Raw genomic sequence first — 12,950 nt, forward strand, 5'->3', positions numbered from 1 at the left:
TCAGAATCTGAAGGGTATTGCTTGAATGACAGCACGGCCATCTGAATACTGTATGGCCTTATATGTTTGTATACTGTTTACTTACTGAAGGCAGTTGTTGTGAAGGACTGGTTCTAAGGGGGCACTTGTTTCTGTAAAGAACAGGCTTGAATGCTCCTTTGTTGAAATATTTTGCAATAGCTTGTGTGAGCCAGCACATCAGCTGATGACAAGCACTTGTGTACAAACCAATCTTTTTTTGCTGGTGCCAGATCCCAGAGACAAGAGCTCCTTTATAAGAACCTGATCAATAATACCTATGCAAATAATCATAATTTATTACACATCCTGGTGGTAAATATGTTTTTACACCCGGCAATATTCAAAAATCATAATGATAGTGTTAAGTCAAAAAGTATTGTTTTTCAATTTCATTTTCAGCAGATACAGATAAAATGCTTCATTCTAAAGTAATGGCAGCAATGTTTTTTTGTGACTCCTTTAATACTATTTGTCTTTGTTAAGATGTGACGTTGAGCGTTGATTGGTCTAAGGTTCGCGTGGTTTGTTTCAGGTTACCAGCAAGCACAGTAACCTTCATCTAGGGTTATCTCAGTAGTACACTCCTTGTCCAGGAAACAAGTGACCGGAAACTGACCGCCGCCATTCACCAGCCGTCTGTATGTCCATCTGTCCCCAGACTAAAGATAGCGACAAGTCAGATGGACAGACGGATGGACGCAGCTTCGATGGGGATCCAGTGAAACTAAGACGGCGTCTTTACATGCGTTGTACATAGTCCAAATAGGTAGATTAGTTAGTAGTGGAAACATTCATGTGTTTGTATGTCTGTGGTGAAGTCCATGTGTACATGTACGTACTAAAAAAAAATTGTTTTGTTTTTTGTCCATGAGGTAGAGATTGATTTTTTCCCCAGGTATTTCTTGTGTAAATTGTAAGTCTATACAGAAGTTGGTAACGTCACAGCGAGATATCTTCTATCCCTGTCGATTATGACTCTGTACAGTGTTGTATGATTGACAAATGCTCATTAATATTTATTGTGAAAAACCAACCTCTGTGATCATGTGGTGCGAGAAAGGTCGGAATGACCTTTGATCTATTTTGTACGTTAGCTCGCAGAGCCCGTAGCTAATCATTGGTTGGACGGACGTCAACCTTCCATTTTACTACCTTGTACGAGAGAGCCAGTATGGCTGCTACCGTTCTGCTACCTATAGCGCACATTTTGGTTCAAAATACTGTAATTGACGTAATTGGCATCCTGGGTATTTAAGCAATTACTTGGTGGTTATGAGACTCTCTCAAGGACAGACGAGATAATAGTCATTGCTAATACGCTTTAGATCATTAATTATTGGAAAACAATGTTTAGAACTCAACCTCGACAAAGTTAACATGACATGTCCAAACTAATTTTGATTGGAAAACTCCATTAGTGTAGTTGTTCAGATACACACATACGTGATGAGGCGAAGGACAAGATGGGGATTCTGATTTAGGGTGTTAGAGAGAAGGGGATTCTGATATACAGCTTCCACAGTTTGAAGTAAGGAGATTCTGACATCTCGTTTCCACTGTTGGGGAGAAGGGATTCCTATGTCCAGTGTTGGAGGGGAAGGGGATTCTGACGTCCAGTTTCCAATGTGGGGGAGGAGATTCTGATGTCTAGTTAGGCTGTTGGGATGAACAGGATTTTGATGTCTACTTTCCAGTGTTGGAAAGAAGGGGATTCTGGCGTCTAGTTTCCAGTGTTGGAAAGAAGGGGATTCTAATGTCTAGCTAGTTTCCAGTGTTAGAAAGAAGAGGATTCTGGCGTCTAGTTTCCAGTGTTAGAAAGAAGAGGATTCTGGCGTCTAGTTTCCAGCGTTGGAATGAAGGGGATTCTGACGTCCAGTTTCCAATGTAGGGGAGGAGATTCTGATGTCTAGTTAGGCTGTTGGAGTGAACGGGATTTTGATGTCTAGTTTCCAGCGTTGGAATGAAGGGGATTCTGATGTTCATTTTCCACTGTTGGAAGGGAAGGCTATTCATGTAAATGACAGTAGGGTGTCAATCACGTCAATTACAGTAATTCCTCTTTCCTTGCTTGAACATGATAAATCCGTTTTGTTTTGTTTTGTTGGTAACCCCAGTTACTCTTCACCCTAAGAGTCCACCATCTAGACGTGACGGTATGATAGGTTTTGTTACCAGCAGTTTGATGATTATTATTATTATTGCTATTATTCTATTGACTGTTGACTCATTTGTAAAACTTCATTTTTCATCTTACAGGTCTGTATTGACATCAACACGAAAGAGAGCCAATTCTCTATATTTTGATATGATGTATAATTTAACTGGAAAATTGATGAGAGTACCGCGCTGTACCATGTATCTAGCAATGTACATAGTATTCATAATGTTTGTTTTTACCAAGCTAGGTTGGTCATGCTCACTAAGTAGAGAAAATATCAGCAATTAACGGTGACATGCCCTACAATAGAACAGTAAATCACTACTACACCACCGACCAACCGACCATCAACAGACGGGGTTTCTGTACAAAGATGTTGAAAATATATATTATTAATATCATTATTAGGATTGTTGAAAATTGTTTGATTGATGGCATATATGAAAGTGACAACGTGAGGTTGAGATTCTGTGTATAATGTTGTTGCATGTGAAATAAATATTAGTCCATTGTAGAAAAGTCAATGATTTTAATGTTCATGTTGTCCGTGGGTGAAAGGATTCTGTAAATACAGCTTTTGTCTACGAAAATGTCTCCCAATGTGCGACGTATATATATATATACACTCTACTATTGGTTGGCGTGGTATTATGGGGTCTCGCAATTCGCTTATAAACCTACATGTCGGCCTTGTTTTAGCAAGTTGGTTTCTGTGCCAAATTTCAGCTCTGTACAAATTGCAGGTTTTATTTGCCACAGCTTTTCGTAAGTTGAGACGTTTGTAAGTGTCCGTGGAAGCTTGTAGAGGGCGGTATTCGTCTTGGGTCATGTGTCATCGCTGGGGGCTATCCATCATACCTATCACCACAATGTAAATATCTTACTATCCTAACTCGGTCAAACTCGTACACATGCATGTGTTGTTCTTATCCAAAATAGTCAAAAGAATGGTCAAGTTAATTTTCCGTTTTCATAAATCACGCAGGCAACCTCCATCTTTTTTTTAAAAATTCTTTGGGGGCATGCATTAATGATAGAAAGTTTTTAATCTATTCGTTTGATTGATCGTTAATTAGTATCCCACAATGCAATATTTTAGAATGTGTTTTACTGTTTTAAGATCGATGTGGTACAGTAGACCAGTTGACAAAATGTTACTTTTATAGGTCATCATCCTCAGTAGTCAAGGGTAAGAATTTTCCAAATAAGTGTACAAGTTTCTCGCGATTCCTCACGTGGCTACCCATCATTCCTGTTTCCTGCTTAGCGGAGTTTAACACTCAGAACGTTTCCCAAACATTGATGCAGTGAATGCACGTTATGATATTATCCTAGAACCCTTTTTTTTCCTTTGTTCCGGGCTTTGTGGTGCAGTTGTATGCATCAATGCAACCTGGTGTTCTCCTAACCATTTGTAAGTATTGTATTATCACAAGCAAACACGTGACATTGTACAGTTTTATATGTGACATTAATACCTTCATAAATACATATGCTTAGTTTTGACGAGAGTACCAGCAAATCGTGTTTAACACTCCGCGCCGGAGTGACGATCTCAGCGAACTTTATCTATTTGAATTTTTGAATTCCACACTACTGTTGTTTGTATAAAAGTATAAAAGTCATAATTTTCGACGTTGTTGACCGACCATTGGTTGTTGATGGTTGGTTCAACACCTATTTTGTGACGCCTATATACCTTCGGCCTCTGAACCGAGATTACCTTCTTTTCTAAGCAGATATTGATTCAACAGTTAACGTTAAATGGTTGTCCAACATGCTGCCCTGCTGTTGTCAGTTTAAAAGCTCAGGTAGTTTTGGGATAGTATAATTATAATATCCAGCAAACTCTTCATTTTCTACGCATCATTTAGTTTGGACGTCAGTGAGGACTGGCAATAGTGACCAATCATGTTTGTGGGAGGTAGGAGATCAGTTGCCTCGAAGGTTGATGGAGGACGCACTTCAGGCAAGATTGTTATGCCAACTGAAATACAGAAAGGTAATAAACATCAATTTTTAATTATTTTTTTTTAAAGTTTGTATCAGGGATGTAAATATAGTAAGACTCCAGGATCAAGTGTTCTTTGTATTTTCCTGGCTTTTTTACAAATTTGAGAAAGTACTACCCACCAAGAATTGCTGTTGATTTTTTTTAAGTGTTAAATCTGCATATCATGTTATTGGAGACGATTCAGGTCAGTGTTTGAAATTCAAATAACCAAGCAGTTTTGTAATATTGGTATATTTATGACAAGCTTTGCTTCCACGTTAATTACCCTCTCAGGAGAAGTGTTGATGAGAGCATCATGTAATAGGTGTTGATGTGAGAGCATCGTGTTATGGGTGTTGATGTGAGAGCATCGTGTTTTGGGTTCATTAGCCAACACAGTCCCACTCACTTTAGTATTTACTGTTGTAAGGTTGAGAGAGTAAACCAATCATTATTTCAACAAAGTAAGCATTATGACCTTCTGTTAGTATTTCATATGTAGGTATGGTAAGCACTGTCTATCATGACAAGTCCTCAACAGAAAATAGTCCCAATAAAATCACCACCATTTTGTATACAGTGTATTGTTTCATAACATTGATATTCTTCATATGAAATATCACTATTCCTATTTATTACAATTTTGATCAGACGTATGCTGTACATATCAGAGACAAAATGTTTAGCTTAATATCGGTATAATTTATTTATAAAATTTATCGACATATTTACCCCATAGGCAATGTCAAAGTTTATTTTATAGATCTTTTTTACGTGAGTTTTGTAGCTCTACTTTTACTGTTTTCGATTATTCTATAATCATAATATCATCGATGAGTTGATTATAATCTTTGAATTGACACAAGTCCAATTTATGGCTAAGAACAGCATTTTATACATGTTGATTAATTGCCTATGAAGTGAATATGTACGTTTGCTTTACATGATTTGAAATTCTCAATGTAGATGCATACTCGCTGAAGATATTGCCATCCTGCAAGGTTCTAGTCAGTTTGTTTATGTTTATGTGCATTATGTACTCCACTTTTGCACACCATCTAACTGATATACATTCCAAGACATCCTTTGATCTGACAAATCTTTAGTGTATTCAAATGTATTTAAATGGTTCAGAGATACCTCACTGAGCTCAGTACACAGGTTCATTACTCTTTTACATCCATAGTTTAGATGATGACAGTGAAATTCTTCGTCTCATGACAGTTAAGTTCTTTGCTTGAAATCATACTTTTTTTCGAATTTATGTGATTGTTTGATGTAGAATAGCCTAAGGTACTTACAATGAACTTCATCAGATGTTTGAATACAGTAAGGAGTAAGTTGGCTGCAAATTTCCTTGAAACTGTTTTTTTTTTTAATGTTATTGATTGTGAACAGGTACAAACTAACATCAATGTTATTAACATGAGATACAACTTCTAACAATTTCTTCCCGTAAGTCTCTTTACCAGATACAGTTTCACCTCAGTTCCTGATGACCTTGTATGTTGGTTTGTATCCGATCCAATCCTGTCCAGTCTGGCTGTTTCCACTTCAAATCGGTTCAAACCAGCCCAAGCCAGTCTGAGTCTTGCCATATCAAGTCCAATGTTCTGCTTAGACCACCAAACAGTTTGGTTCAGTCTAGAGTCAGTTCAGTTCAGAGCCTTATTTCGTGGGGAGATTTGATGGATGCAGCCAGATCTGAACATAGGAAATTTGCAGCTAATCTAAATTGAAGTTGGGATTATTTTCTGTGAATGACCTAACCTGTTCATTCCTATATGACATGCTGCTGCCTCCTGACAAGGAGAGGAGACAGCCCTTCATTCTTTTAGCGTCTGCTGCTACTGCTGCTGCTATTGTAGATAAGTATATATACATATATAAATATCATGTAGGTATTAGGTGGAACCCATGGAGACTGTCTAACAAGTCATAGGAACGCAGATAGGTACTACTGTACACTGGCTTGTCTATGGTATCTGGTCTGTGGCCCAGGTCATGTGAACTCGGTTCGTTTGGAGATTCCGAAAATGCCATGAACCTTGATGAACCATCTGTTGTTTACTCTGCTCATTTTGTATGCATGTTTCATAATTCATCTGTATACACTGTTTGATCCAACATGAATTGTATTATGTGGGGGAAAAAAGATCTGTGGATTTCCACGACCAACTATCTGATCGTTAGATGTAGATGTTAATGTACTTGGTCAAAATGGAGTCCCACCTGGGACCTTGCCATGAGACAAGCCAGCCTCAGTTACCTCCCCTGTGTTACTGTGGTGTGTAGATGGAGCCATTGTCTGTCACTCTGCTGTAGGTGTTAGATATGTCAGGCCATGGCTGATGGATATGAGAATAAAGTGTTTGTATATCCACACTTTGGACTGGAAAATAAAGAAGACTGGTTTGTAAATGAACGTGTTTGTCCTTTTTTTTATTGAAAACAAAGCCTGCACTTCTTTGACCTATCCATTAGCTGCGGGATTCCACTTTTTTTTCAATATATTTTTTTTCCTTTGAAGAATTGATTCTGTTCTGCATCATTTAAAGTGCTAGTGGCTTCATGCGACTTCTGCATCGCAGTAAACCCTATCAGCTGAGATCATTGTGTTGCTATATGTGCCCTAAGCATGTTTACAGTGAAAACAAATCTCGAACAGCATATTAACTCTTGGCTTTGTATCATGTAAAGATGATGTGGTCGTCCGATTCAGCTTTACCAAGTTAAATTGTGACTCCAATTTGTGAAGTTCAAAGGGGTATTTATGACCCTTCCACTTGGTGCCCACAACTTGAATCAATGTTATCACAGGCAGCTTTCCATGTGGCCAGTCTCTGAAGAGGCACACACACAGTGGTGCACTTCAACAAGCAGCATACATGTGACATCTGAAGGGGAAATTGATCACCACACTCATGAAACAAACTGAGATATTGACCCACATGCATTTTCATAATATATTCTTTAAGGCAAAATATACTGTGATCCTAAACTGAAATAACTATGGTATTGGGTAAGGTTATGGAACAACTTTGATCGGCCTGTTTATGCAGCAAGGTACAAATACAGACTAGATTAGTTTGATTTCACACCTGATTTATTTTCCCTTTTAAACTCTGATGCGAATTATGACAGTCAATGCATTTCCACAACTCTGTATAGAATGAAATGAAGGCTGAATTGAATAGTAAACGTCATCGTTTGATATTTGTTTATGTTTCACGTTTTCTCCTTTTTTCTTTTTTTTATACAAGAAAATGCTTTAGGACAGTGCAAGAGATGAGTTGAAAATTTCAGAAAACTAGGAATTATAAATATGACATCCAAAACACGAATGGATCTTTGGGCACAGTGCTAAGACCCCGGCATTTATAATATATTTGCGTTACAAACCCCCGTGTATAAACCATGCGTTGTAAGGCACGCACGCACGCCGTTTCTATGCACATGGTTTTATAAGTGAAATATCGTAGGTTTCAGCAAGTGGAAAAGGTCAAGTAACTGTCATTTCTAGCTCGGACTAACGTTTAGTCTCTGAATATATAAAATTCTGACAAACAAATAACTCCATATAAACTGAAAGGAGGACCCAGTGAGCTCGGAGGACCTGAGGAAACCTAGACTTACTTCATTTGAGCTTTTGCATTGAAGATAGGCTTGGACGGAGGGGGAAATAATGTGGTTCAGTGAATGTGAGACACTCTGCGGGCTCCCCTTTCCTCATGAAGAGTGAGTGAGTTTAGTTTTACGTCGATTTAAGCAATATTTCAACAATCACAGCGGGGACACCAGAAATGGGCTTCATACATTGTACTCACGTGGGGAATCGAACCCGGGTCTTCGGCATGAGGAGTGAACGCCTTAACCACAAGGCTACCCCACCGCCCCTGCACACAGCAGTTTCAGCAGTATGAACAGCCTGTACGTAATCAAGTCTGGACCAAACAATCCAGTGATTGATATTATGTGAATTGATAACTTCAAGTACTATTACATGCAATCAAACAAGTTTAAAACGCAGCAACAACGTTTTAGCGAACGTTTTAACCGCTAGGCCGCCTTACTACCAGTCAATGATCACACTATCGACCACTAGTTGAGTATTTCGTATGGCGTTGCTGTTTTGAAAGCGTTGATTAGGGTTAATTAATAAATGGAACAATTTGTCGTCCTTGACACCAAAATTAGCTGTTTAGAGTTGCGTTCCTAAGTCATGCCAGGACAGCACTAGGGAAGTTCGAACCACAGGTGCTCACTGATGATCCATGGTTTGTTTGGGGCGGTGGGGTAGCCTAGTGGTTAAAGCGTTGGCTCGTCACGCCGAAGACCCGGGTTCGAATCCCCACATGGGTACAATGTGTGAAGCCCATTTCTGGTGTTCACCCGCCGTGATGTAGCTGGAATATTGCTAAAAGCGGCGTAAAACCAAACTCTGTCAGTCAGTCAGTCCATGGTTTGTTTGCACGTGTCATCGTATTCCAGTTCCGTCGACCAATGCTCATGATGTCAGTCACTGGATTGTCTGCTCAACATGGGATTATTTCACCTTAGCATTACTGGTCAGTGTAGAATACGGTCACCCATCACCTATGAGCACTTACAATCGACGTGAGGTGCGGTTGTGACGTGTATATATATATATATATACTCAGCTACAGAAAGCAGGTCATATATAACCCGGAATCTGACGAACCGTTCTCTGTGCATAACCTTTTCCCGAACCCTACACTTGCTGGACACTGAAATAATGTTAGGAACTTCCCCGAGAAACTAACATCGGATACTGTCGATCTGCTCCAGTAAAGAACTTCCCTGAGAAACTAACATGAGATACTGTCGATCTGCTCCAGTAAAGAACTTCCCTGAGAAACTAACACGGGATACTGTCGATTTGCTCCAGTTAAGAACTTCCCTGAGAAACTAACATGAGATACTGTCGATCTGCTCCAGTAAAGAACTTCCCTGAGAAACTAACATCTGCTCTAGCTAAGGATACTGTCGATTTGCTCCAGTTAAGAACTTCCCTGAGAAACTAACATGAGATACTGTCGATCTGCTCCAGTTAAGAACTTCCCTGAGAAACTAACATGGGATACTGTCGATTTGCTCCAGTTAAGAACTTCCCTGAGAAACTAACATGGGATACTGTCGATCTGCTCCAGTTAAGAACTTCCCTGAGAAACTAACATGAGATACTGTCGATCTGCTCTAGTAAAGAACTTCCCTGAGAAACTAACATGATACACTGTCAATTTGCTCCAGTTAAGAACTTCCCTGAGAAACTAACATGACATAGTGTCGATCCACTCCAGTTAAGAACTTCCCTGAGAAACTAAGATGGGATACTGTCGATTTGCTCCAGTTAAGAACTTGCCCGAGAAACTAACATCGGATACTGTCGATCTGCTCCAGTAAAGAACTTCCCTGAGAAACTAACATGAGATACTGTCGATCTGCTCCAGTAAAGAACTTCCCTGAGAAACTAACATGGGATACTGTCGATTTGCTCCAGTTAAGAACTTCCCTGAGAAACTAACATGAGATACTGTCGATCTGCTCCAGTAAAGAACTTCCCTGAGAAACTAACATGGGATACTGTCGATCTGCTCCAGTTAAGAACTTCCCTGAGAAACTAACATGAGATACTGTCGATCTGCTCCAGTAAAGAACTTCCCTGAGAAACTAACATGATACACTGTCAATCGATAGCTCCAGTTAAGAACTTCCCTGAGAAACTAACATGACATAGTGTCGATCCGCTCCAGTTAAGAACTTCCCTGAGAAACTAAGATGGGATACTGTCGATCCACTCCAGTTAAGAACTTCCCTGAGAAACTAAGATGGGATACTGTCGATCTGCTCTAGTAAAGAACTTCCCTGAGAAACTAACATGATACACTGTCAATTTGCTCCAGTTAAGAACTTCCCTGAGAAACTAACATGACATAGTGTCGATCCACTCCAGTTAAGAACTTCCCTGAGAAACTAACATCGGATACTGTCGATCTGCTCCAGTTAAGAACTTCCCTGAGAAACTAACATGGGATACTGTCGATCTGCTCCAGTTAAGAACTTCCCTGAGAAACTAACATGAGATACTGTCGATCTGCTCCAGTAAAGAACTTCCCTGAGAAACTAACATGGGATACTGTCGATCTGCTCCAGATAAGAACTTCCCTGAGAAGACTAACATCAGATACTGTCGATCTGCTCCCGTAAAGAACTTCCCTGAGAAACTAACATGGGATACTGTCGATCTGCTCCAGTTAAGAACTTCCCTGAGAAACTAACATGAGATACTGTTGATCTGCTCCAGTTAAGAACTTCCCTGAGAAACTAACATGAGATACTGTCGATCTCCTCCAGTAAAGAACTTCCCTGAGAAACTAACATGGGATACTGTCGATCCGCTCCAGTTAAGAACTTGCCCGAGAAACTAACATGAGATACTGTCGATCTGCTCCAGTAAAGTGAGAAACTAAAGAACTTCGATCCTGAGAAACTAACATCGGATACTGTCGATCTGCTCCAGTTAAGAACTTCCCTGAGAAACTAACATGAGATACTGTCGATCTGCTCCAGTTAAGAACTTCCCTGAGAAACTAACATGGGATACTGTCGATCTGCTCCAGTTAAGAACTTCCCCTGAGAAACTAATCCGCTCCAGTTAAGAACTTTGCCCGAGAAACTAACATGGGAAACTGTCGATCTGCTCCAGATACTGTCGAGAAACTAGACACATCGGATACTGTCGATCTGCTCCCGTAAAGATCTTCCCTGAGAAACTGGCATCGGATACTGTCGATCTGCTCCAGTTAAGATGCTCCCTGAGAAACTAACATGAGATACTGTCGATCTGCTCCAGTAAAGAACTTCCCTGAGAAACTAACATGATATACTGTCGATCTGCTCCAGTTAAGAACTTCCCTGAGAAACTAACATGAGATACTGTCGATCTGCTCCAGTTAAGAACTTCCCTGAGAAACTAACATGGGATACTGTCGATCTGCTTCAGTTAAGAACTTCCCTGAGAAACTAACATGATATACTGTCGATTTGCTCCAGTTAAGAACTTCCCTGAGAAACTAACATGAGATAGTGTCGATCTGCTCCAGTTAAGAACTTTGCCCGAGAAACTAACATGGGATACTGTCAATCTGCTGCAGTCCAGAATTTCCCTGAGAAACTAACATGGGATAGTGTCGATCTGCTCAAGTCAGGAACTTGCCCGAGAAACTAACATGGGATACTGTCGATCTGCTCCAGTTAAGAACTTCCCTGTGAAACTGACATGAGATAGTGTCGATCTGCTCCAGTTAAGAACTTTGCCCGAGAAACTAACATGGGATACTGTCAATCTGCTCCAGTCAGGAACTTGCCTGAGAAACTAACATGGGATACTGTCGATCCGCTCCAGTGAAGAACTTTGCCCGAGAAACTAAGATGGGATACTTTCGATCTGCTCCAGTCAGGAACTTGCCCGAGAAACTAACATGGGATACTGTCGATCTGCTCCAGTTAAGAACTTGCCCGAGAAACTAACATGGGATACTGTCGATCTGCTCCAGTCAGGAACTTGCCCGAGAAACTAACATGGGATACTGTCGATCTGCTCTAGTCAGGAACGCCCTTAAGAAAAATAAATGAGGTCATGCAGACCTGATCCAATCCAAGATAATCAAACATGAAGTACATGAGGGCCCGTTCTGCCATGGATTCCGCATTGGAAATTGAAGACACCGTAGGAACCACCTGGTCTGTACTGCAATTATTACAGGACAAGTGTAAGATACTAACGACTGGTTGTGTCCTGGAACACTCCTGGAGAGAAAGGTGTAAGGTACTAGCAACCTGTCGTGTCCTCGAGTGCCCTGTGGAGACGGGTGTAAGGTACTAGCAACCTGTCGTGTCCTCGAGTGCCCTGTGGAGACGGATGTAAGGTACTAGCAACCTGTCGTGTCCTCGAGTGCCCTGTGGAGATGGGTGTAAGCTACTAGCGACTTGTGTCCTCGAGTGCCCTGTTGAGACGGGTGTAAGGTACTAGCGACTTGTCGTGTCCTGGAACTGTCCTGGAAAGAGGTGTAAGGTACTAGCAACTTGTCGTGTCCTCGAGTGCCCTGTGGAGACGGGTGTAAGGTACTAGCGACTTGTCGTGTCCTGGAACTGTCCTGGAAAGAGGTGTAAGGTACTAGCAACTTGTCGTGTCCTCGAGTGCCCTGTGGAGACGGGTGTAAGGAACTAGCAACTTGTCGTGTCCTGGAACTGTCCTGGAAAGAGGTGTAAGGTATAAGCGACCTGGAAGTGCCCTGGGAAAATTAAGTACATGTATAAGGTATTAGCTACCTGTTGTGATCTGGAAAAGCCCTGGAAAGAAAGGTGTAAGGTATCAGCGACTTGTTTTGTCCTAGAAGTGTGCAAGGAAGGCGGGTGTAAGGTATTAGCCATGTGCTCTGTTTTGTAATTGTCGAGGGAAGAGAAGTGGCAGATACTAGCGACCTAGTTTCTCCCAACAATCTTGTCCATCGTTGCAACAATCGCCGTCGATGCTGAGATTTGGAAAATATTTTTTCATCGGCATTAATTTCAGATTCAGTGGACCCGGCTTCAATCGGCCGGAATATAAAAAAAACAGTTTTAATCAACACACGAGCGGGATAAAGAAGAACTGAAAAAAAATCTTTCTCTATCAGACGATAAAAGAGGATCCAGTAAATTGTGATCAGACGGTTCCACCATGGCCTTGCATTTTATGGATTCATTCGTGTGATA

General features: G+C 40.7%; 1 protein-coding gene across 9 annotated transcripts in view; it reads left to right on the forward strand.

Annotated features, from left to right (window-relative positions):
- LOC124256979 (nucleolysin TIAR-like) overlaps positions 1-1,745 on the forward strand; it is a 223,072-nt gene extending 221,327 nt beyond the window's left edge. For all 9 annotated transcript variants that reach the window (XM_046690940.1, XM_046690945.1, XM_046690937.1 and 6 more), the window contains one exon: positions 554-1,745. In XM_046690940.1, the coding sequence (XP_046546896.1) occupies positions 554-573 (20 nt within the window). In that variant the 3' untranslated portion in view covers positions 574-1,745. The remainder of the gene's footprint in view (positions 1-553) is intronic.
- Positions 1,746-12,950: the final 11,205 nt, after the last annotated feature.

Source organism: Haliotis rubra, unplaced genomic scaffold, assembly GCF_003918875.1.
Source record: "Haliotis rubra isolate DU_JTF1 unplaced genomic scaffold, ASM391887v1 Scf646, whole genome shotgun sequence".
Classification (NCBI taxonomy): Eukaryota; Metazoa; Mollusca; class Gastropoda; order Lepetellida; family Haliotidae; genus Haliotis; species Haliotis rubra.